General features: G+C 39.7%; 2 protein-coding genes across 2 annotated transcripts; one reads left to right on the top strand and one right to left on the bottom strand.

The window, feature by feature from the left end:
* Window positions 1–934: 934 nt before the first annotated feature.
* Window positions 935–9,590, top strand: cUnh15orf39 (chromosome Un C15orf39 homolog). Its single transcript, XM_083917381.1, has 4 exons — window positions 935–1,095; window positions 3,825–6,979; window positions 8,105–8,139; window positions 9,454–9,590. Exons 2-4 carry the CDS (start codon window positions 3,940–3,942, stop codon window positions 9,457–9,459), a joined length of 3,081 nt encoding a protein of 1,026 aa, XP_083773507.1. The 5' UTR covers window positions 935–1,095; window positions 3,825–3,939; the 3' UTR covers window positions 9,460–9,590.
* A 3,021-nt stretch (window positions 9,591–12,611) lies between these two features.
* Window positions 12,612–25,526, bottom strand: arih1 (ariadne ubiquitin-conjugating enzyme E2 binding protein homolog 1). Its single transcript, XM_083917124.1, has 14 exons — window positions 25,127–25,526; window positions 21,330–21,397; window positions 21,054–21,201; window positions 18,573–18,665; window positions 18,418–18,473; window positions 17,644–17,710; window positions 17,357–17,463; window positions 17,172–17,214; window positions 16,968–17,039; window positions 16,211–16,341; window positions 15,819–15,876; window positions 15,018–15,278; window positions 14,544–14,656; window positions 12,612–14,459 (listed from the first exon to the last, which is right to left on the bottom strand). Exons 1-14 carry the CDS (start codon window positions 25,412–25,414, stop codon window positions 14,375–14,377), a joined length of 1,590 nt encoding a protein of 529 aa, XP_083773250.1. The 5' UTR covers window positions 25,415–25,526; the 3' UTR covers window positions 12,612–14,374.
* Window positions 25,527–25,717: the final 191 nt, after the last annotated feature.

Here is a 25,717-nt window from a genome sequence, read left to right as displayed (position 1 = left end):
GGGACATGATCAATCGCAAGAGGTGAATCAGTCTGTCTGAGGTAATGGCCGACCTGATTTTTAACTTTGGTCAACCAAAGTCAACCATTAACTCGTCTGCATAGGATCAGGTCAACAAATGGGGATTCTGTGCTACAGGGCCTTGCGCCACAGATTACATCTTTAAAAGAAACACACACACACACACACACACACAAACACACACACACAAACCTAACCATGGTGTTTTCTTTAAGGGGAATGCTTCAATATGCTGCAACTATATCATTAAATGTATTTTCTGTTCATCAGTATAAAAATGTAGCCTACTTCAAATCTTTGACTTTTCTTGTGCCTTATTCATAATTAAATGTAGAAGTATTAGAGTGAATCTACCCATGGATGTTATATAAGGAGTCTAGTTCACTTAAGTTGTAAATGTGCAGTGGGATAACTTAATATATGTCAGGGGTACCCAAACTCGTTTTTTATAGCTATGTGACTAAGCAACAAATACAAATAAATAAAAAGATGGACAGTAGCAATGTTACAATGCAAGCTTACTTGTGTTAATTTCCATGTAGTCAAAGGATGATTGAATCAGATTAGTTCTTATGTTTGGTGACCCCCCCTGGAGTTCCCTGAAGAGTATATATCAAGCTCTGGTTTGGGAACAGCAAAGGAGTGATACACCAGACCAATAGCACACTTGTGTTATCTGTCAATTATTGAATAAACCCTAAAGTTCACTCTAGGTGGCATCAACAAGGAGCTGACAGCTGGACAGATTCGTCCAATAAAAAGTGACAAGCGGGAAAACGTGTAGAAAACCAGCCGTGGATAGACGGAGAGGGTGTGACTCCGCCTATTGATCAAACACCATCCTCCTCCCTTTTGTCTTTTCTCCAGTTTGTTAACTTCTCCAAAAGCCGCGTGGACTTCGGGGGGAGTCGCTCCAAAACCTTCCGATAGGCCTCCACTTCACTTCGTGGGATTTTGGCGCGTCCGGCGGACTGACCCGGTCCACTAACAAAACAGAGACCCCCCTCCCCTCCTCCTTTCTCAGAAGTTGTGTTTCATGGAGTCTTTGTGGAAGTCATTTATTGCAGCGGCGAGGTAAGAAAAAACGAAATTACTGCTCAATCTTCAAATGTCTAAATTAATGGCGGATTTATGATCCAAACAAATCGTGTTTGACTAACACACATGAGTGCAGAGAGAGTGCACATGAGTGCAGAGAGAGTGTAACTTTCAACAAAGCATAAATAGATTGTGAAACTATTCCATGTAGCCAAAACATCGCAAGTGTTTGGAAACAATGTTTTCGTTGCCCACAGTGTGGTTTTTAGTTTTTTACCGTGGTTAACGACGCTTTCGCAGCCTGTATGGAAATCACTCGCACTGTGATCGTGCTCTTGCGCGTCTATTATTTTCATATTATTTGCGTCCTGTTAGGCTGGTCATGCTGGCAGGACAACACGCTCTTGTGTTCTCATGTAGGCTTTTACATCTGATGAGATACAAAAAAAATCAAATAAAAAACTGCCAGGGCGCGTTTTTCTGAGAGTTTAGGTTCCGTTTTTTTTAACTTTGAGACGGAAAGAAACTTTTTTTTACTTCCATGTCACGTGGACTTGCTGACACTTAGCCCGTCTTTATATTACTCATCAGATACATTTATAACTTTTAGACATAATGAAGGGATCTTTTTTTTTTGCCGACTCATTCTTTTCCCACGTGGTTTGAGGATCCGCTTGACCGTTTGGACGGTTTGCTTTCGGAAGTCTCAATCTCCATCACCCTTTGCCCTACAGACACACAGACACACACACACACACACACACACACACACACACACACGCACACACACAGCCTACACTTCACAGTGCGGCTTTCAGTCAGTCGAAAACTGTTTCCTCCATGCATATAAACCACATTTCTTCTGTTTATATGCAGATAAGCCATCGCTCTGCATGCACTTTTCTGAAAAGGTGTCAACAGGATGAACTGATAACATCTACTAGCACTACGTGGCTGTGTGCAGTATGAGCCTGGATCTGGTACACAGATATTATTATTATTATCGTTAACACCATTTCATTTTTTAATGCCATATGTCTTCCACTGGCTCAGATATTGGCAGGTCTTGTGATCTGTATTTGGCTGCCTGTCAAAACAGCATATGTTTTGCACTATGATCTGTTAGTTTTAGGGGTAGAAATGATTGTCTAGTAGTGGAGAGCAGATGACAAAACCTTAAGAAACCCCCCTCTTATCCTGTTCATGCTGATATTTGTGTGGCAGATTTATGAGTTCATCACGTGATGAGGTCATCTTTCCTTCTCCCACGCCAATCTGACAGTTGCATCGTGCTGCCTTCAAGTGCCTGTTGGAAAAGCCAGCATTAGAAGTTGAATGTATAAATATTGTGATTTAAAAGTAAAAGCAAGGGAATCTGGGCTTTCACTGGTTTATTTTCACTGATGTTGTAATTTCCGTTAGATGTTAAGATATTATTAATTATTGTATATGTATAAAATTGAGGTTTGAAATAATATGTTGATTAATTAGACGATGTTGATAACGGATCGTAAGTCAGAAACAAAAATGTATTTAAAGATGTCACTGTAAAATTTAGTTTTCTGACATTTCATGTTTCTTACGCCACTTGGATCATAGTGTAGAGTCAATTTTATTTATAGTGCATATTGCCATACGTATACACTTGAGACAATGTGTCCATATTATGAGAAGCAGAGCAGCGTTCACCCAAATGTTTTGAAGGCACTGAGTAAAAGCAATTGTGGTATGCACACCACAATTGCTATTAGTTCAACATCTCATTAAAGTACCACATAAATTGGACCCAGCTGCTCGAATGTGACGATGTGCTGCTATTTTTTTGTCACATTATATTTAATTGAATATGTATAGGCTTTGGATGGTTGGTTAGACAAAACAAGAGATTTGACGACATCACTTGTCCTCATCATTTATGTAAAGCACTTTGAGCTGCATTTTGTATGAAATAAAGTTCTCTACAAATAAAGTTTATTATCACCTTGTATACTGGCATTAAGCAGTCGACAAAATAACCTGCAGATTAACTGAAATGGCTATATGAGGCCCTATATGAGTGAAACCTTTGAAAAAGGAACTGGGTTTGTGGTAAGAAAATGCCGAATAGAAGAATAGAAACACACAGTCCCACACATTAACATAAGACATAAGACGAGAAGTGGCTTGAAGACGAAAGGTGACTTGAAGCTTTTTAATGTGACAGTGATCACACAGTCTTACATCTGAAAACCATAAAACATTTAATGACTCAAATACAGTATGACAGTCATTCAGTCCCGTCTTGTAGTCTTGTGAATACTGCTTTCAATCACACATGGATATTATATCACCACTATAACCAGTATGATGTAGGGAACATCATGTGGTTACATGTGGAAACTTTCACATTAGCCATCTACAGGGAACAGATTCACTGATTTTCCTTATATAAGCACTAAGTTATGGATCATCCTTGTGAAGCCGCACATCTCGACTTCTTTGCTTGTTGGATTTGGCTTCCACCTATGTGTATCGGCTGATAAGGGTGTAAGTTACATGTGATAAGCCACATGATTTACCAAGGTTGATAAATGCCTTAAGCTAGTTGTTATCTAATGATGACTTGTGCTTCTGCTGATCTATCTGATGTCTGAGGTGGATGTTTATTCAAGCTAATTAAAAAGATGGATACTTTGAACCAATTTTGCATAAATATTAAAAAATGATGTGTGTCTAAATGTGTTTTTTTTATCTATCTATATATATATGTATATATATACTCTCAGGTCTGGAGCTATATCACTGCACCATCACAACAAAGTTACTACAGGATGAGCAGCCAGTCGATGCACACCATTCGACAGGATCGTACCATCCGCAGGACTGTCAAAACCACAGAATATGTCTGGTTTCGTGGGTAAGCCGATGTTGCAGTACGGCGGGGCCTACTTCACGTATGATCCTAGAGGAAGGGACGGAGCTAGATTCTCTCTTCCTTGGAGCAACTCAAAGACCGCTCTGCTGGATGGCAGAAGTCCTGTGAGTCACCTCTCTGGCATGGAAGGACAAAACCACATCATGTACAGGCAAGACAGCAATTATTCAGAAGAAGGCCATTCTCATTCTTCCTCTCTGCATCACACCCCAGTAAAAAAGGGCTTTGCATTATACACTAAAAGTCCTAGGATCAGCAGTCCCACAGCTGCTGTGCCAGTGGCTGTTAGAAAACAAAAAACTGGAGGTGAGAATCCATCTCCCCTATCTGAAAACTCTGTTTACTTAGCGATTCCTAAGCCACTTTATGTGCATAACCCCTGCTGTAATGAACTGGGTTGTGTGATTGGACATCGATACAGTATGGAACATGGCTCTCCTAGAATACCGCACACTGTATATGAGCAGGATTGCATGAAAACTGATGCTCACTACACTGAAAGACCGCCCATTCAGAGGAAAGCACAAGACACACTGCTGCATCAGAGAGGTGTACAGTTTGAGCCCAGTGCAGAACCACTGAAGAGGACTGTGGATTCGTACAGCCCAGATAGAACAAGGACTTTTCCTGCTATGATTGACCCAAACTATAGCAGTTACCCCTGCACACCGACTCACACACTTTATGGTTCTCTGAGTGAGCAGAGCCAGCGTTTACAGACTTCCCCGAGAGGCTACCCTAGTTTCTACCCCTCCCATCCCACATATGAGCATATGACCTCAGAGGTTTATCGGGAACATTCTCCCATGTCCAAATATGGCCAGCTAACACAGCACCCAATGTTTTACTACTCCCATGCAAAGGTGGAGATAGAAAACAGGACACGGTGCAAGCAGAGAGAAGATGTCCCTGTTATTCTCAAACACATCTCAAATCCCCGGGAGCATTATATAGTGCCCCAGTCGCTTCATAATGAAATTCCTTTGCCAAGCCCTGAAGCACTGTCAAATCAGGCCTTGATGCAGGGCTTTGACTATCCATGTTATGTCCCCAGATTTCATTTAAATGCAAGCCAAATCAGAGCACCCCTAAAAAGGCAACGTCCAACGCCTAGCTTGCACTCCAATCCTTTAAATGTTTCCCCATTCAGCCAATACACGGAGCACCCCCTGGCTTATGCAGCCAACCTACATAAGGACAAACCCGATGCTAGCTTGCATGTTGATCAATCCCAAACCAACTCATCATTTCGCTGTGTGGACCAAACCAGTCCTACCAGACGTGTAACTCAATCTGGCATCTCACCACCCAGCATGCGCCTGCACATAGACCAACCTGTCTTTCCACCATCTGACTTGAACAAAGACAGAATCTTGGACCATTCTTCCCATGAAGCCCAGGTTATGAGCCCGAAACAGGCAAAAAGCCTTCATGTTTCTCCAGTGGCATGGATGCCCCAGTCACCAGGTCGAATCTACACAGCTGTATCTAATAGCGCAAATGTCCGACAAATTATTTATTCTACAGCTGTTGCTCCAGGAAATCAATACAATGGCCCTGTGTCCAGTTCAGGTACTTCTGTTCTTAAAGGGTGCCTGAAGAGAAGTATTTCTCACTCCTCTTCTCCCATCCAAATAAAAGAAGAGGACAGGGATGTATGTAAAGTGGAACTCCTTAAGAAACGACAAAGGGTGGAAATGGAGTCTGTAGAAGTAGGAAATAAAACAGACTCTCCTCCTATGCCAGTTATTGACAGTGTCTTCAGTCTGGCACCTTACCAGGCATACCTGCAGGCCTCTGGAGTGTTATTTCCAGGCAGAGTACCCCAGAGAAGCGCTCAGACTTCTAAGCACCGTGAAGTCAATAGCAAGCCCGACATCAAAGCAAAAAGGCCAGATGGAGATGAACAGCAGCCTGTCTGTCTGGTTTCCAAAAAAGTCTGTGCAGATATTCCAACAGAGAAGCCTGTTGTAGCAATCTTTGGACTCAAAAATATTAAAGTGGAAAATGTAGATCCATCAGACACAGAGGACTCTGTGGAGACTCCAGTTAGTCAGAGAAACTGCAGCAAAGTAATAATCAAAAAAGAGCCTGAAGAGACGATTTCATCCAACAGTGGGCCCATGCTGGTGATAGAGAAATGTGAACCCGATGAACTTGAAAGCAAACCTTCATTCAAAAATGAGGGTTCACATGAGTCCAAACCTGTTGAACTGACCTCACAGATGAGACCATCTTCTCAGGCTGATTCATGCAGACTCCACGAACCAGTGCTACCCAAGTCCATTACTCCACCTCAACCGTCTGAATGCAAACTGGATTTCAAAAACATTCCTCCAGAGTGTCTAAAACTTCCAACCTACAAAATAATTCGCCTTGATAGTAATCATTATTGCCCTGCTCCACACCCAGAAAGGCCACCTGCACAGTCTAAAACTGAATTCATACCAAAAGCAGAGCTCCAAAACCCAGTCCGCACGCACTTCCTTGAGTTACACCATTCCCTCTGCAAGCTAGTATCCAACTTTGTGTTGGCCTCTTCAGAGCAGAAGCTAAGAACCTGGTTGTCTCTGTTGAAACTGACTGAACCGGCAACCAAAGTCCAGAAAGTCTCCTGTTTGTTGGGGGTAAAAGCCAGAGAGTTGTGGCTCAATGAGGAGATGCATTCAGCACTCAATCGTGTCCTGGAGAGGTTGAGAGAGTACACAGCCCAAGAGCGCTGTCCTTTTCCACACGTCATGCGGACGGGGGCAGTGTTCCTCCCAATGCTGGTGTTGAAAGAGCTGCTGTTTCCGATGGTTCAGGGCAGCTTCATCGACCAGGTCCTGCAGGAGCACAGGGTGGAGCTGCGGCCCACCACGCTCTCTGAAGAAAAGATCCTCATCCAGCTCCATAAACGAGCTTGTTCCTCCAGGCTCAGGAGACTAATGTCCCTCAAACACCTGCCTGACATCTACGCTGACGTGGTCAACCTTTTGTATCACGCTTGTGTCTGCAAACATCTGGGTGAGTACATCTTCACATCAGAGTTACTGAAATTATGTTATGTGAAAATGTTTCTAGCAAAGAAATGAAGAAAATGTGTTTTGTGGTGATGTAATGTCGATTACAGACATTTTATTTAGTCCTTATTCCCTCAGTTTTCCAAACGAACGGTATTTTGTCTATTTTTGGTATCATCAAGCCAGACAAATTAGAGGTGTTGCAGTAAGCAACTCTGTTAATTACCCTTCATGGGAAAAGGCTGGACTACTTATCTGGCCTACACAAGTTTATACACAAGTATAAATTATTTTGATGGACACAGGAAATTAATGAATAATGGACATTTATGGTAGGGACACACACACACACACACACACACACACACACACACACACACACACACACACACACACACACACACACACACACACACACACACACACACACACACACACACACACACACACACACACACACACACACACACACACACACACACACACACACACACACACACACACACACACACACACACACACACACACACACACACACACACACACACACACACACACACACACACACACACACACACACACACAATAACACAATAACACAATAACTATTACTAAATAAGATTCCTCTTAAATATTACACACATGATTTTTCCAGTAATGAATATCGCAATACGTTAAGTACAGTTTATTGGTCAGGCATGAGTGAAAGTATGAAATGGCTTGTAATAGTTAAGGTTTAGAGGTTATTTGTGATGGAACATAAAACGGACTGAGATTGTTTATTTGATTCTGTTTCAGATAGCTCAGCAACATTTTGGTTCCAATACTTAGAAAGAACATGCCTCTAGTTTGATCATTTGACCATGTGATGTGTACATAACTGCCACTCAACAGTACCTTCTGCCTTTCCTTGCATATTTCTGGAAGTCCCCATTGGGTAGATAGTGTATTAATTTCACTGGACTTTATTATAAAGCATCATATTTTGACTGTTAACTGTATCATGATTTTCCCTCAAGCGGTATTTTTTAAGCAATCACATTTCCTGCATTATTGGCCCTTTTTGTAAGGAAAACAATATCACAATAAACAATAGATATTCAATATAAAATCCATTTATTTTTTACAGAATCAACCTCACCTGATGCCCAAAAGAGAGTCCAGGTATATTGTTTTTTTTGTTTGTTTAATTTTTCAGTCTTACTCTCTGCTTTAGAAAGCAGGAAACCTTTCTGCTAACTTTCAGTTACTAATCACAAGAAGTTGCATGATTGCATTACACTTGTTATGGTGGGTGGAGGGAAGGGTGCTGAGCTGTTGGAAAAAGGAAACTCTATTTCATGATTTTGTTAGAATGTATTGTTGGACCTTAAAGATCATGAGGCAGGCCGTTGGATCACATTGCCAACAGAAGGAAGGAAGTGACATGGGGGGGCTTTGAAAAGATGAGGATGGTGATCTTTTAACTGACTAGTTACCTCAAAAACCTGCTGTCATAGAGGGAAGTGAGACTAAACAATGGGTGTAAAACTTAATTTTAAAGATAAAGCTGGTGATATTCTAGTTTTGTTATTGTCTAGAAATTCTATGAAAAGACCAACACCAACAATATGTGTCTCTGTCTTTCAATACTTTGACTTATGCAGCCTGTCTGCGGCTCTCAGCCACAAGCCCATTTAGTCTGAAACCATCAGTCACAAATTTATAGTTTCCTGCTTTTAAAAAGAAGCTCGGTGCTTATGGAAATGTCATTCAAACAGAAATAAATAGTGCATTTGTTTGGAACTACAGTGCCAATGCTAATCATAAGGAAGTCGCACGTCCCCCTGTGCAGTGGCTCATTTGTCTGTTTTTAAATAGGTTTTGGACATCAAGGAAGGTCTATGACTTTGGTTGCAAAGATAAATTCATTGTTGGGTTTTAGTCTTTTCATGGGATTTAATAAGAAAAATCTAAAATACACTTGAATACTTAAATTACCTTTTTACTTTGTGTCCTTGGTACATGCGTTTGCTAACTGAATTTGGCTTAATTGAGTTTTCATTCACTGCTGACATTATTAGCAGTTCACTTGGTTTGGTGTATGAACATTTCTTACTAATGCCGTACCGCTGTTTTATCTGATAGCACCCATTATTGCAGCTGACTTTTTCCCAGCCTGGTTTACCTTTTATTCTGTCTCTACTGAAAGTGTTTCATGGTGGGGGATCATGCTGTCTAATCACCAGGTCTGCTAATATTAATATAACCATTTGTCATGGTGGATGTTAGCTTGCTTTTTAGGGAATCCTCACAATGTGGATGTTCCACATTCTTCACAAATCTTGAATGTCAACTAATGTTTCCCTGATCACTAAATGAATTTCAACAACCCTAACTTCCCCAGTTTGTCAACAACTTAACTTAATCTTTATATAAATATATCATATTCTGTATTCATGTTGACCACTCCTAATGACTATGTTCCCTGTGTTACAGGATTAGATCTGGATGACTCTGCTGACAGAGAAAAGGATGACGGCTATGAGGAGACCATCAGCTGCAGGACTCCAGTATTTTCAGACACCACTGTCTTACAAGCCTCACCCTCAGAGTCACACCTACTGAGACACCTACAGGACCAGGAAACAAAATCAGATTTGAACAGGAATAGATCAAAAAGTAGGATAAAGAGCAGTTCAAGGCGTATGTTTCTGGACAACAGTTTGTCAGATGAGGAAGAGGCAGATGACACAGAGGAAACTGTAAGTGGAGGCGTGCTGAATGCATTTAGTGTGAACAACTGGAGTGGCTATCAGTCCGAAGGGACTGAGAATGGAGGGAGTGACCATATTGTTGGAGGGCAGGATTCTTCACTCATTCCACTAAGCATAACTTCTGAGAATTCCTGGATGTGTCCTTTACATTTTGACAAGCTTTCTTCATCCCCCAGCGACACAGAAACAGAGGAACACTCCAGTCTGCAGCCTGTTCGAGAAAAATCTCCACTTAGATCCAAGAATTGTTCAGGCGTGATTGTCAAGCTGAGGAGGATGTTTAGTGGGGGTCTAAACAGAAAGAAAGCCCAATACCAAGCAATCTCTGACTCAGGGACGTTTGCTGACCCTTCCCTCTCACAGACTCATGATGGGGAGGGGGATGTTAGCAGTGAGACGGGCCTTCACAGGAGAACGCTCAAAGTAACCCACAGGTGGCAGAGAACAGGACGCTTCTCTCACACCTTAAGACCCCTCATCAGCTCTTCTAAAAGAAAACACAGATCACTCTTAAAGATCAAATACTGTCCCTACTTGTCTGCCTGCCACAGCGCCGAACACAGGAGGCGATGGGTCCTGCGTTCAGCTGTCCAGACGGCTCGGAGGGCCATGAGGTTCTACTACCCAGACCTGGTGGGAAAGAGGATTCGCCATCTGTATGAAGAAGATGACAAATCAGAAGTGTGGTACAGAGGGGAGGTGCTGCGTATCCACGAGGCCCACACCAACCCTCTCAAGACTATATTCGAGGTCAGCTATGACAGCGAGCCAGAGTGGAAGTACTACCTAGAGCTACTGATAGATTATAGAAAAGGCTGGCTCAAAATTGAAGACTAGCTTCCTCCACAAATGTTTAGTTGACTGTTTTGCTTTTGGTCACATCACTGAGTGTAATCATAGTTTCCTTTCTTCTTTTTTTGTGTACTTTCCAATAAAAGGCTGATGAGCGCTAAATATGTGTCTGACCTCCTCAGGAATGAAGTTGGACTGAATATTTCTCTGGAAATGAGGTCAACTAAAGATTCTTTGTAACTTGAGAGCTACAGGGTGTGCATTTTTAAGGACAGACTACAGCTAATATGCAACAACCTGTAGATGTTTTTCAAGCTCTTATCTATCAATGGTTAGAAATGCTGCACCCTTGCTTAATTTAATACTGATGCAAAATGAATCCAAGGGTCCCTTAGGTTGTTTTTGCTTCAATTGTAAGCATCTATTAAGCAGGGTATTTGTCATTATCATTTTTTCTGGTTTTAAAGAAATGTCATTGAGTGATTGTAGTGACTAGCAGATTTTTCTATTTATATTTTGCCAGTATGAAATAAGAAACCAGCAAACGACATGCAGACATTTTGGTTGATGTTTTATTGTGTAACTGAAGCTGGAAAGGCATTAATGTAGTTCTGTTCTAAGCTGCTCAAGGGGTCTTTGACACCCAGGCTGATGTCCCCACCCCATAGCGTGTTAATCACTGTGAACCTTAACTTTCACTTTAAATCATATTTCATTATTGTCTTAGACTTCTGCAGATTCAGTTATTAAAAACATTCTCACCGGTCTTAAATAAATGTTTGTATTGATGTTTTGTCATGTTGTTGAAATGTTTTTTTTTTCTCACAAAAATATACTATTTTTTTGACTACTATATGAAGTCCCCTCCTTTTTTATCTTTATTTAACTCACCTGAGTTGTATTGTATTTCTTGAATATCACTGCTACATTTAACATACTGTACATACTACGTCTTTACCACTGATCGATCAGACCAGCTACACCACCTCATCTCACTATGTAGAGGACATGTTCAATTTAATTAACTACACAATCTTGTGTGACTGAGTCTATTACAGTCAAACCTGTCACCCCACAATTTCTAAAACTGGGTAATCTTGTAGAAAATGATGTGCTAATATTACTGACTCACCATATCAGTGTAGGTAAAATGTTCTAACTGATAAAACAAGTATCTCAAAATGACACTTCAAGTTAGAATTTGTCCCCATCCTGTGGCAGAATGTTTAGTTGCAATTTCCATTTGAAATTGTCAAAAATGCTGTTCAGGTGAAATCTGCCTCCAGGTTTAGCTTGTACAAGTGACCACAGCACACAGTGGTAGTCGTAAAGAATCCTAAGGAAACGTTCTGTAAAAACATCAAATATAGATTGTGGCAAAATGTTTTTTTCTGAATGAAAATGGCTGCTGCCAAAACAAAAACAGTGTCCATTATCAAACAACCACCCATGCCAGAACGATGTTTGCAACATTTTGCACTTTAATATTTTCTCCAAAACAGACAACTAATTTTTCCCACATTTTTACACTAATAGGAAATAAAACACCTTTGATAGCATAAAGAAAAAGATATGTAGAAAAGTATTAAAAGTTTTTGGATGTCTCAATTTAATGTAAGTAGCTGCTTATTACTTCAAATGTTATGTTGAAATGTTCATGAACTACTAGCAGACACAATGAAAACAGTGAGCCCTGGAGAGTATATTAGTCTAATGACCACAGCTATGACTGGTGCGTTACTGTAAGACAGCTTTGAGAAAATAGCCCAGGTTTTGTTACCGTCCATTCAACTCACTGGTTTGTGACTTGAGACAAAATTAATTAAAAAGTGACATCATACAAACAACCATCTGATCTTTATCATACAATCTGCAAGTAAAAGTGGTGCAAAACAAGCTAACATTTGAGCCTAGAAAAAAAAAAACGTTACCAAATGAATTTCCCGCAATTCTGGAAGACAGCTCTGCCAAGGTCTGTGGTATACTACATCGCAAAATACATAGCGCAGAAATGCATCATGGATGTTTGGGTAGTTAATATGATTGTGACCAAACCTACTCTAATGACTCACACAGTACTCCCAAAAATGAGATTTCTCATGACATTTATTCAAATAAACAATACAGTTTATAATTTGCTAGGATAAAATAATAAGTTTGAACACATAAGAAGCATTTGGGAGAGAACTCCCCAAATATTTGAAACTGGGTTAAAGGATGTTTTAATGAAAGCTGACACTTTGGTGTCATCTTCTGACTTGCATCAGTGCCTATATATTCATGTCCCCTCCAGTCAATCTTGTTAAGACTGCCATGTTGCAGAGACATGAACGAGCATTTACAAGCAGAGAGCTTGACAACCAGAGCTAACCACAACATAGAACAATGCAAAACCTGGAGGGGCACTGACATTTCAATGTCGAATCCTCAACCCATGTGCGAAAAATAGTCTTTAATGCTAAAGCATAACGGCGTTATAAAAACAGTCCTACAACCTTTAGAAGTTTGCCTTATATTCCTCATCTGCCTTAGGATCACGCAAGTCCATCTGCGTAGCTTAGTTTAAAGCTATGTTCAGTCTCTGCAAGGCATGAGATCTATTCAAGGAGGCACGACCACTATCGTCAGGCCCATTCCACCCAAGAATTCCCTGCAAGAGTGATGCAAATGCCTGACCCTGTTTGACAGTGATCCAGCCCAATTAGCAGCACGGCAAAGCTGTGCTGTCAGTACATTCTATTACCCTCATTCAATCCCCAAGGTGCAAGCTGAGCTTTAAGAGGGCTACCTCAAGCCACGTCGGGAAAGAGAAAAAAAAGAAGAGTGAATGTCACTCAGTTTGGCTCTTGCAAATAATTAGTAATGTTCTTAAATGTTAAACACCTCTAAAAACAACTAAGATGGTACAACAAAAGGTTAGAATAGAGGGACACAGGGCCGGTGTGTTCTATATTACCTTTGAACTGTTTAACTCTCTGATCTCTGATTTCTAACTCAGCCGTGCACTTTAGCAGAGTCCTTTATCTGATTACTTGGCAACTAAGAGTAATTCTTTCTATCAGTCCCCATTTAGAATTTCTGATAAGGTGTAAGTTGTGCACTGCTCCGAAGAGACTGAAGACATCCAAGCTCCCATACACTACGGAGGGAGTAGACGGACTCCACCTTCATGGCAAAAGTACACCTTCCTCAATATTGGTAAAGAATAAATATTTCAAAATTCAAAATTATGCAAACACGTGCCACTCTTGCTCTTTAACTTCCATGCATATGGACTATTTACAAATTGAAAAATACAGGCCTTCTATTTTGTTCATTTGATGTTTTTTCTTCTTTTCCCCCCTGAAATGTCTTTGCCCCTTTGCAATCAACCCAACAACATTCAGCCACTCGGACAAGAATCTCACCACATATTGCAGACATGGCCAGGACAATTAAAGCTGTGTTGAAAACATTTTCACACTAATGGGAAAACAAAAAAACAAAAGTCAAAATCAAAACAGAAAAGATTCACAAGCAAAAAAACAAAACAAAAGGAAAATAAAATAGTTCAGGGGAGGTGTTACAATGCAAGCCAAAAGAATGTATCTGTTTAAGATGGATTTTCTTCTTTCTCAAGACTTCACTCTGTTGCTAACAATACTGTAGTACACTTTCTTTTTATTACTCTACCTTTTATTTAAATATAATTTACTTTGAAGATTTTGTTAAACAAATCCAGGAAAAATGATGCAAAAGTGGTTGGTTTGCCAAAGGAGAGAGGCGGCAGAAGGCCCGTGCTGCCCTGTTAAATTGCATCAGCGCTCTAGTTTGTCAAGATACTCAAGAGTCCGTTGCATTGGGACGTGTCCTCAATCCTCAATGTACTCCCACAGGTCCTTCTCATAGCCTTCATGCACGTGCTGTAGCAGCACTCTTCGCCTGCTCTCACAGTATCTGTAGAGAAGCAAAACATTTATTAGAAAAGAACACAAAAATGCAACAGTGGCAGGAAAAGATTATGATTCTTCATTCACTGACCTGTACTTATCTTGTACTTTCTGCTTGATATCCTGCAAGGAATCCTGGGAGATATCCCGTTCTAGGTAGCCAGACAGCACCTCGGTGGCATTTTCCAAGTCTGCTTGGTTGTTCTGATGAAGCAAAAAATGCATAATCGATGTTATTCTGAGAGAAACGTCAGTTATCCATGATAATGTCCCCTACACCTAAGCTTCAGGAAGTTCCTCCCATTCGCTACTCCCAACAACTGGGTGCCTTATTTGGTGTTCAGCCACAGGATATGCCAAAATGAATTGTTTCATATAATTATAGTACTTTATGTGGCACTACAAATACTTTTACAGAACACCTTTTCCATCCCAGTGACACATAATACTCAAACTGTTTTGCAAATGGTGCATGACATAAATAACTGGAGTTCGTTTAATATTCATATTATATTTACAAATACCATCTGCTCACAGTTGTGCCAACAATTTTCAATAATTATACCTCAAAAATAATGGACTGGTTGTTCTTCTTGAGGTAGAAGGCAAAGACGTAAGTGAACATGAGTGTGGAGCGGCACTGGCACAGCACATCCACAGCCTTCTTCAGAAACTGCACCTCAATCCAGGACATGTTGTGCTGCTGCATCTCCTCCATCTTCTGCTTGACCTGAGCATAGAGCTTGTGCTCAAAGCGCAGGCTCTGCATGTGGTTCATGTAGCGGTTGCAGTAGAAAAGGTACCTCTGCAAGGCTGCCCTGGAGCGCTGCACACACACACACACACAACATGGAACTGGCTTTAACTCAAGAATGCTTAACTTGATTTGTATTAGACTTAATCTTTAAACTCACTGAGTCACTGGATCACCAGCAACGTATAATGAAATGTCTATATTGTATTCTGCAGATGTTTTAGACAAACAATCAACCATGTTTGTCAGAGGTGTAATGGACATTCAATAGCAGGCAGTGGTTACTTGTTTGATTACTAGGAGTGAAATACATTCTTTAAAAAAAAAAGAAGGTATTTTTGTTGCAGGCTATCAAGTTGTTATGGGATTTATCAGATTTTTAGGATATCGTGTCTGAGTTTTGTGCGTCACCCAGTGCAGTGGAATGGAAACAACACCTTGGATGCTGTTGCATTTGCGTGATTAAAATTGACAGTTACACCTGTGGCAAATACTGCTGAATGTTGCACACTGAAGGACTTGTCCAAAAAGTGGACATGTAAAAATACTGTGTGGCATCGCTGCCAAATGAAAGCGCATGCAAAGGTTTCTAAATATATTAATGAGTCTAACCTCTTGAGCATCTCTGGCTGCCTTTGCATCATCCTCATTGTAGCGATTGCAGTTGTACCTGAAACATCACAGCCGGGTCTGAACCATCAACAATGTTTTCCAGAATACCATATAACAAATCACTACTATTTGGCAAAATTTTATCTTGTTATGCTTTCTCACATAATTTTAACACTGCATACATCAGATGAATATTTATACATGTATTAGCATGACATGTCAATTTTCATGTGATTTCATTGAATCGATATTCGATTTCCACAAATATTTTAAATTAAAGTTTTTAAGTGAAATACAAACAACACTATCAAAAAGACCTACAAGAAGTATATTCTAACATGGCACTAGAAATGACACCAATGTAATTTACTATACAAGCCATTATCTCTTACCAGGCTGAGCCATGGGGTTCCCATGGACCCAGGCAGACCCAGCAGAACTCAGCTTTGCAGTTTTGGTTCCGACAAACCATGTGATTGCAGCCACCATCTTTCTCAATGGTCACATGGCATTTTGGACACTCCTGTCATGAGAGGAGAGTAATGCTTTTTGTAAGTCACTGCTCAAGGCCAAGTGTTTAAGTGTCAAATGTTAAGAGGAATTCAAGCAAATAAGAAACAGAAAATCATACTAAAGGAGTGTTGTGTGCTTTGGAGAGTGTCTAGATTTGAGTTTGAAACAATCTTGGAAGCCATTAGCAATTTAGCTTCTGGGGGCAACAAGTAATATTTCGGACAAACTACAGAGCCATTAATTACGGTTCAATTAGCAACTTCAGATGTAAGAATAGAGTTGAGAGATGGCGTCTCTGTAAACATATAGCTGCATGTCAGTACAGCTAAATAACAACAAAAAGCTAATAAAAAATCTTCAATAGCAGCCGGGTTTTGTGACTACATGACAGAGTTCCACCTTGTTTGCTCTCCTCACAAACTGTTTACCTGCATGCAACCTAAGCATGCTCAGACGTGATTGGTAAATACTCTTTGGACTACAAATGGATACCATATATTCTACATTCCTATGCAGAATCTGTATAAAGAGATTATGTCTGAAACAATAATGAAGGCCCGTCATTCATACAAATGAGCCTTTTTGATTAGGCCAACGCTCATCCCACCAGTAAGGTGTGCATTTTTGATTACTTACCTTTGTATTTGCTGCGATCCAGTTTGAAGTTTCACTGTCATCGTCACATTTCTTAATCCATTTTCTCAACCACTACAAAAGAATTTAAACAAGACTTAGAAATAGTCAAACAATGAATTCTATTCCTAATAGAATTTCACTCAAGATGCTGGAGAAATAGGTCAACATTTCTGTAAGGTGTATAAATATTCCTGATTGGCTTACCTTACACTTGACAGGATCGTGCCAATTCTCTCCACAGTTGAAGCTACACCAACAGGAGGCATCACAAGTCAAATTCACACATTTAATAATTACTATTAAACTTACATAGTCAACATTCAAGTACTGTCACTGCCAGTTCACGTCAATAGTCTAATACACTATGTTCTTTAAACAAATTATCTTACCAGAACTGACGGCCACACTTGCACCTCACTGGCTTGGCATCTGGGTACTGGACTTTGACAACATGATGGCAGTCTGGTGCAGGGCACCACTTTAACAGTCGATTGCACTTAAAGGAGTAACGAGAGGTAGAATATCAACTCACAGTGTCATGGATGGTTATGTACAAAGAAGATCCCTGCTTTTCCAAATAGTGCATACAGAATAACCTAACAGCTCAACATCATAAACCAAAGCTTCATATTCCATGTCAACATACTGTTAAGGAGAAAAGAATCTCAAAGCTTACCTCTACAAAACTATTCGTAATTAAATGCTGGTACTTCAACTTCACTTTAGAATCTGTTATGAGCCGCCTATAGGAGAAGTCACACCATTTATTAGCCTTCATTACATATAATGGATGAGTTTGGTTAAAGCTTCCTTCCTTCATATTCAGTGCATAACTTCCAAGAAACATTGCAGGAAACAAAAAGATGTCACAAATTCATGTTCTCCTCAGTAGCTCAATGAAGTAAAATTATAAATCAGCACTATAGTGAGAATGTTAATTTGTCTGCGGATATATAAAAAAAACTAGTTTAAGTGCAGGCTTTAAGAGGTACAAAATGCATTTCATGAAACTAAAAACTGACCCTAAACCGGTAAGTGAAAACACTATTAGGTCTCTTGCTAGCTGGTCAGATCAGAATATAGGTTAAGGCAATTACCGTCAGCTTAAGAGCTGGTAAAAAAGATTAGTGTCCATGCTTTCAATACAGAGGTATATTGCAACGCACTACAAGCGGAACATTCACATTGAAAAGTAGTTAAGTAGAGTTGTAACTAGAGTCCAGCACTACTTTCTTGTAGAGGGAAAAATGTCAGGTAAAACCTATTCTTATTTAGTTTGTATTCCTATTAAATCTGTAAAAAATGAGACGAAATAAAAACAAGAGGAATAATTTTTGTTTCCTGATTTTGTCATCCCCAGATTTGGTCAGCCACATCTACAGATTCTAATCACTTCTGACAAATATGCAACAAAACATCAAAACAAATATAAACACAAACAGATACTTACATGACTGTGTTGTCATCAACCAAAATGTCACAACTATGAGCGGGACAAGAAATGGTCTGAGAAAACAACACAGAGGGCAAATCTTTAGTCGGAGAGCTTTTAAAAGACTACAAGCGATCAGTGTCTAAAGAAATTTTGTGAAACTTTGTGGGTACCTGTCCCATTCCTTCTTCTATGATTTTGGTAGTCAGGTAATCTCCCCAGCACTGCATGCAGAACTTGTGTCCACACTCTAGGCCAGTAAAATACTGAAAAAGAAAACCATCTTGTAAATGAGATGAATGAGATGAATGAATGTGATTCAAAGGAATCCATATTTGACAAACCAATTATGTTTAACAAAATTATGAAATAATCAATGGGACTATTATGTGTGCTACAAACTCCATCATGCAAATATTCTAAAGAAGTATGGAGAATTCAGCCTTCTTTATGATTTTGGGAAAACAACTGAATATCACAGCTGAAACACTAAACCACCGGGCAGTGATCATATACATTCATCGATCGATTAATTGATGCCCCAGGGCTCCAGACTGCGACCAAATAGTTGCACTTTGCGACCAAAATTGAAGAGTGTGCAACTGAACTTTACATCTAGTCGCACATGCGCGGCCAGATGTCTCGCCATTTTAATATGTAAAAGGCTAAACAGCAACAGGGTGACAGATAAGACAGGAACAATACGTAAGCAGTGCAAGCAGATAGTGCCGTCAGCACCATAACACAAAAAAGTAACACGTGAGCCCGCAGCTAGTCACAGTGTCGGGACCAGACGGACCCGAAGCCTCTGTATATGACGAACTGGGAGAGACGGTTTCTGCTTATCTGTCAGCAGCTCCTGAGCCAAGTGACAGCAGAAATTTACTTAACTAAAAAGTTTTCATGCTGGCTCTATGGGAAGAAATCAACAGTGTTGAACTGATTTATTGACTTTGTTTCTCCGCACAGCGCAGCGAGTGAGGCAGCCGGTGACAGTGATGACAGTGATGACAGTGATGATGCTTTCGGTTTACCTTCTATGTTGCATCTTCAAAAGTGGACAATAAAAATGTGACACTGAATTTAAAACAGCACATTGTAATTTCTGCATATTTTATTGATTTACGGTGTGTGCCCCTAAAATTTCTGGTAGCGCCCCTAAAATGTTCAGCTGGGGGCCACAGTGCTCCTTGTGGAAAGGTTTGTCTGGAGCCCTGAACCCTGTAATGTAATTGTGCAGTGTGTTGGAAGCAAGAAACGTTGAACTGTTGAAATGAAAATAAAATAGCTTTAACCCAATCATTTAACTTTTTGCAATACATCAACAACATATATGCTCAAATCCATCTGTACCTGTATGGCATTAAGTAGGACAGTAGGCCAAAGGAGAAAAATAGTACAATAGTAAACAAATAATAGTATCTAAAATATATTCTATTGTAGAATAGGATTGAATCAGAGCTGTCATACGGTTAGAGTAACATAAATGGCATAAATGGTACCGGTGGCACCAACTGTAATATGCTAAATGACTAGACAGAAAAATGTTCAGTACCAACCACCTTTGGCCCATATAAGAGCTGTCCCATTTCTGTAGTCTTGAAAAGAGACCATTCATGGCAGCATTCAGAAGATAAAAAGGGCATTAGAGCTTCAAACTACTTCAATTTGCCAAATAAAAGACTATTTTTTTTACAAATGTTTTTCCCAGTCCTGTGATGTTTTATAGGATTGATGGATTGGATTAAGAATGTGCAGTAGCCAAGCAAATTACTGTTTAAATCCAAATGTTTAAGGAGCTTGAAGGTTTTTTAAAAAATGGTTCCTGGTTATTTCTTCCACTACCACAGGAAGCACTGTGTTGTTTAAGTAACCATGCCTTTTCATACGTGATGGCCATGAATGGATCAACTGCTACAATATCAGCCACATCATACCCCTTGCATACTCTAGCAGGCACCACCCCTCGCCAAGACCAGAATTATAAGTAAGTGAGTATGGGTACAGCGTATCTTCAATTGTGTGCTGCCATGTGTCAAAGAGAAACTCTGGACTATCTCCGGACCAGATTTTCTTGACTTCTTTTAGGGTTCATATGTGAAAACAGCTAGTCAGTGGCACTTGCTAGACCTGGGTTTCCTACTGAAATGGTACAGCATTGCGTTTTAATAGCTGTTGCAGTATTTGACTTCAGATATTTCTATGTGAGGACATAGAAGCATCCAGCTTACCATCAGCATTATGCAACACTATTAAATAGATTCCCCTTAAGTTCTTTATACTATTAATATTAACTTACAATTTACAATATCCTAACCCCAAATGGTAACGCTACCAGCTTTTATGGACATTTTCTGATTACAGAGCGCAAAGTCTCAGCTAATATCCTACCTTAATATCTGCTGGGTATCTCATACAACTCAAAATAAAATTTGATCACCTTACTGATAAAGGTCAGTCTGTGAGAATACCTCAGTTTGGGACCTTTTGCATTAAACAAGATAAAATGTTCCTTAAATCTCCATTGTGGTATTAAGCCAAGACAGGGTTTTGTCAAACAACTTTCAACAAAATCCCTATCGTAACACCACAACTTAGACCTAACCACAGACTCGGCTAGTGAAACACAATGTTATTGTCATTATGGGACTCACAGAGTTGGGGAAGTTCAGATAGCAGATCTGACATGGCATGTCTTGTGCCGATGATCTAGTATTGATTGGAGGACGGATCCGAGCCTTCTTACTGGGGTTAATGACATGACACTCAGAGAAAAGCTTGTCCAGATTACCATCAAAATACCTGTTTAAATTGAGACAAAAAGAAGACAAATCAGTGTTAAGTATTTAGAAATTAGCGCTCCCCAAAGCTTCTAAGACAACATACTTGTTGGCTAGCAGGTTAAATGTGACAAAAAATAAATTACCTACCGTTCCATAAGCTTTTCTTTATCCCAGTTGAAGTGACTGAGAAGGATGCGCGTTATTGTTGCAGGGTTCTAGAGGAACGAGAAAGGGTTGTTCAAATATAACATGAAGTTTACATTTATCTACAGCAGATTTTTACTAACAGCAAGGGGCTAATTTCACATGAAAGGCCACAGCACAAATCTACTTCTAATACAAGTTTAACTATCTTTTGTGGAACAACAGACAGCTTTATTGGCCAGGTTTTTAGAAATTGTTTAAGCCTAGTAATAGACAAGACGGGTTATTTAAAAATAACTAACTGAAATTAAATTAAGTAATTTTAAATCACTTAAAATAGTTTGTTTTATGTATGTCATCTGAAACGGCTTTCATTACGATCCAATAAAATGTGGGCCCTGAAGTCTCGAACCTGAATATTTTGCCTAATTTTATGCAGACACTTGGTCCCTTTTCTGATAAAATAAAATAACACCACAAACTACAGCCATAAAAGTCGAACCACAAGGTCAAGTCAACTCCTCTCAGACACAAAGGGAAGTAACATGCACTGTCGCTGCAGGGCTCTACTACTGGAATGCATGACACTGAAAAGGAGTTTAAATTGTTCTGTTCATAGTAGTTGCAATTATATTTGTTGATCCAGATGTCACAAACACAGTATCATTACACAGAATGTTTTCCAAGCAAAAGTAATCTGACACTTTATTTATGCACAATATTCTTGATGTCCTTCCTAACTACCTTAGGTTGAGATGAGCAAAAATCTATTATGTAAAATACAAATATATTCTTTGCATGCTGTTTTTGAACCTTTCACCGTTTCTTATTGCCTTGTCGCCATAGGGTACATTCATACAGTGAGCATGGTTACAAATGAGCGAAGTCGCTGATAAAAGTAGTGAATACAGATGTGTCTATGTTGAATATATTAGGTAATGATATTAACCACGGTTGATGTCAGCTCACGTCTGAAAAGTTTCAGCTAGCCAGTACCACATTTGAATGTGACTTTGATTGATGTGCTCTATGAGCATTTATTGTGTGATGCATAGAGCTAGAACTGATGGCCAAGCCACTAAACATACAAGGCTACTACTCGCTCTTGAGCTGCCAGAGTAGCTTCAGTGCAACTTGGCATAAATTCTACAATACTACAAGTCCACATAGTAACATGCAGAGTGGAGCTGCTGCGTTCAATGATCACTCTTGATCCACTATTTTTCTATTTGCTGCCTCCCATTTGTTCTCTGCTCACTCTGACAAAAAAATGTGCTAGTTCACGATTTGATGCTGCCCTGCAGTTAAGCTATACAATACTAAGCAAAATTCAGAGGGGGCATGGAAAGTCAATGGAAAGACACAAACAAGCAGACTGGTTTTGGATGGTGTCTGCAAAAGGTGAAGATGTTTTATTGCAAAATATTTGCAGGATCTGGAGGGAAACTCCTTGAGTTTTGTAGCCAACAGACTCAAGAGTACATTACAAAAGAGAGTTTCCTTTGAATGACATAAGACAAAAATTTATTTTGCATTGCGTTTGAACACAGTTTGCGTATGTTATAACACAGATGCACCCAACTTTATATAAAGTAAAAGACGTGTAGTAAAAACATATTTTGTATGTTGGTATGATATGTTGCATGGTAAAAATGCATGAAAATATAGATTTTACATTTCATTCTGAGATCGGAATAATCGTGCAAGAGTAGAGTATACTGTGTTACAGTGCCATAGTTCAACTGTTAACACAAGGCACTGGGGAGTGTTTTCAGAAATGGCATGATTAGATAAGGCAATTGTCTAAACGTACCTGTTCGCACAAACAATTTCACTCCATCCTGATGTAATTAGGGATTGGATTCACAGTGTAATTCATGACACATCACTTTTACAATATGGTGACCAATGATATGTTTGTTCAGTGATAATTATATCACAGTGCAAGAGGATGGAACAATTTACAAATGTATCTTAAACTTTAAAACATAGTAACGTTGAATGACTTGAAAAATAGGGTGAAATCTATTTAGTCCAGGCTGTCAGTGTGCAAATGTTTTGTGATCATTTTAATGTTTCTCAAATGTATGTGGCTTAATGTTGATTGATGAAATATGTTGCTGCTACTTTTGGGCAGGTCTCCCTTGTAAAGGAGATCTTTGATCTCAATGGGATAGACCGGGTTAAATAAAGGCTAAATAAAAAATAAAATAAAGAGAATATGTTGAATTAATTCATAGAGCCACGTGTACATGTGCTATCACCCAAATGTCAGACAGAAACAGGCTAAAGACTGAACCGCCACAAAGCATATGTTTATTGGTTCACCTGACTCAAACTAATTCAGTCTAATACAAAAATATATAATATAAAAAAAATCTTACTTTTTATTAAGGTTACAATGGTTTTGATTCAATTTGATACTCATTTCAGAGGCTGTAGTTTCAGTGTTGTTGAACTGTACTGTATTTTGTCTACCGTCATAGATATTGGCGTGGAAATGTTAGCAATACCTTTCAGTATATTCACAGACCATATTCATGGACGTTTTTCTGGGCCTGTCTTTCTGAAGTTTGCAGTGGAATCTTTGTCAGTCAACAATGTCTCTACAGATGTCGAAATAAATCCATCAGCCACTTGTAACTTTACCCCTTAACTTAAGTGTCAGAGGCCAGGCAAAACCAGCCACTCTTGACATGTGAAGGCACAGACACTTAAAAGAAAAGTAAATTCAAGTTAACTATCCTACTGCAACACTGAAAACTTGAATAGAGAAAACATACGCAGTCATTTATCTTTTGCAAAATCGGTGGTACTGCAAAACCCTTAAAATAAGTTAAGGCAATTTAGGTCTTAACGTTAACACTATTTTTAGAAGAGTTATCACCATGCGGCTGTACTGTATCCCCATGTACTGATATTTTACCCATTTTGAGGTTAAGGGGTTATTTAAAGTGAAAAGACGACACTCAAAAACACATTTTTGATTAAAATGTAACGCTGTTTGTCAACGTAAACAGTTGGAGGCCAATAAAGACCACTTACAATTGTATTCTGTGCTCAAGTGTACGTTAGAAGTGAAAGGAAATGGAGGCCCGATATAACGCTAAGCCAAAGGCTCCACTGAGATTCCCACCGAAGTTATATTTAATTAAGTTATGCTATAATAGCTTAACTGTTGCCAGAATATAACATTCGTCTGTGTGATCCATCCAAACTTTCATGATAAATTAACCTGTAAATAACCTAGCATGTAACTTGCTAAGCAACTCGATGACCAAGCCTTTCCTTCCAGCATTACAAAATAACGTCAGGGATTGTGATGTTAAATTTTTTTTGTCACGTTAAGTTTTAACTTGCTTGGTCACCGCACTCCAACTGTCGTCAGTTACCTAATTCTTACACGGGTGACGTTATTATGCTTTTACATATGGTTGCTAACGGTTACAGTAGGCTAGTTAGCACGCTAGCATGAGCTTAGCAAACTTCTCAATGGGGATTAGACTACTTCCTGGCACAAAATTCGTATGAAAATTGTTAATTTACACATTTGACGTTGTCTATATCTTCATTTTAAACGTCACACACACATACACACACACACGAGAGATACACTGATAAATATGAATTTTAGTATTGTGTAAATCTTAAGCACTGCTGTGAAACTGCTTCAACTTCCAGCAAGTAAACTACTCCTCACTAGGCTAACGGCTAAGCTAACGTCCATGGCCTGTGTGTTACGCTTCATCCGAGCCTTGGACCCCGGTCTTTCCTGACGCCGACATACCAGAATACCCTACCTGGATGACCTCGTTGACCTCCCTGATGCACTCCACCATATGCTGGAGAATCTGCTCGGCGGTTAAGACCTCGAAGCGGTAGTCTTCTTCCTCCTCCTCGCCGGGACCATGGCCACCTCCGCCGGTTTCGCCGCACTCGTCTCGCTCCCCGCCGGCCACCACGGGATCGACCAATTCCACCTCGCCGAGCTCCAGGGTGTCGTCCTCGGGCTCCTCTTCGGCGCTATCCTCGCTACATTCCTCCTCTTCATCGTCGTATTCATAGTTATAACCCTCGTCTGAGTCCATTCCTAGTGTCTGATAACTGGCGGTTATCCACTTGTGACAAGCACACCTAAGAAAAACCCAAATTATCCGAGCCTGTTTTTCAGCTGCAGCGAAAAATAACAACAAAACGTCTCCGCTGCTAAGCCAACAAAGAGACACAGCGTCACATGGTGACGACGGCCTTACGTCAGACGGACTGTACAGGAAAATGACAAAACATAAAACACTTGGAAAAAAAGATTTTATCATTGAAAATATTCATACGAACTTGATATTGTGTTGGAAGAATGCATTGTTTGGACTTTTAGAAAATAATATAAAGAA

Source organism: Echiichthys vipera (assembly GCF_963691815.1).
Source record: "Echiichthys vipera genome assembly, chromosome: 7".
NCBI classification, from domain to species: Eukaryota; Metazoa; Chordata; class Actinopteri; order Perciformes; family Trachinidae; genus Echiichthys; species Echiichthys vipera.
The sequence above is the reverse complement of the archived record's forward strand: the minus strand, read 5'-3'. Positions and strand labels throughout refer to the sequence as shown.

Coding starts and splice junctions, on each gene's coding strand:
- cUnh15orf39 (XM_083917381.1), top strand. CDS start 3,940: ATGTCTGGTTTCGTGGGTAAGCCGATGTTGCAGTACGGCGGGGCCTAC. Junction 6,980..8,104: donor TTGTGTCTGCAAACATCTGG/GTGAGTACATCT, acceptor TATTTTTTACAG/AATCAACCTCACCTGATGCC.
- arih1 (XM_083917124.1), bottom strand. CDS start 25,414: ATGGACTCAGACGAGGGTTATAACTATGAATACGACGATGAAGAGGAG. Junction 15,279..15,818: donor CAGCCAGAGATGCTCAAGAG/GTTAGACTCATT, acceptor GTGTGTGTGCAG/CGCTCCAGGGCAGCCTTGCA. Junction 14,657..15,017: donor ACCAGTCCATTATTTTTGAG/GTATAATTATTG, acceptor TTGCTTCATCAG/AACAACCAAGCAGACTTGGA.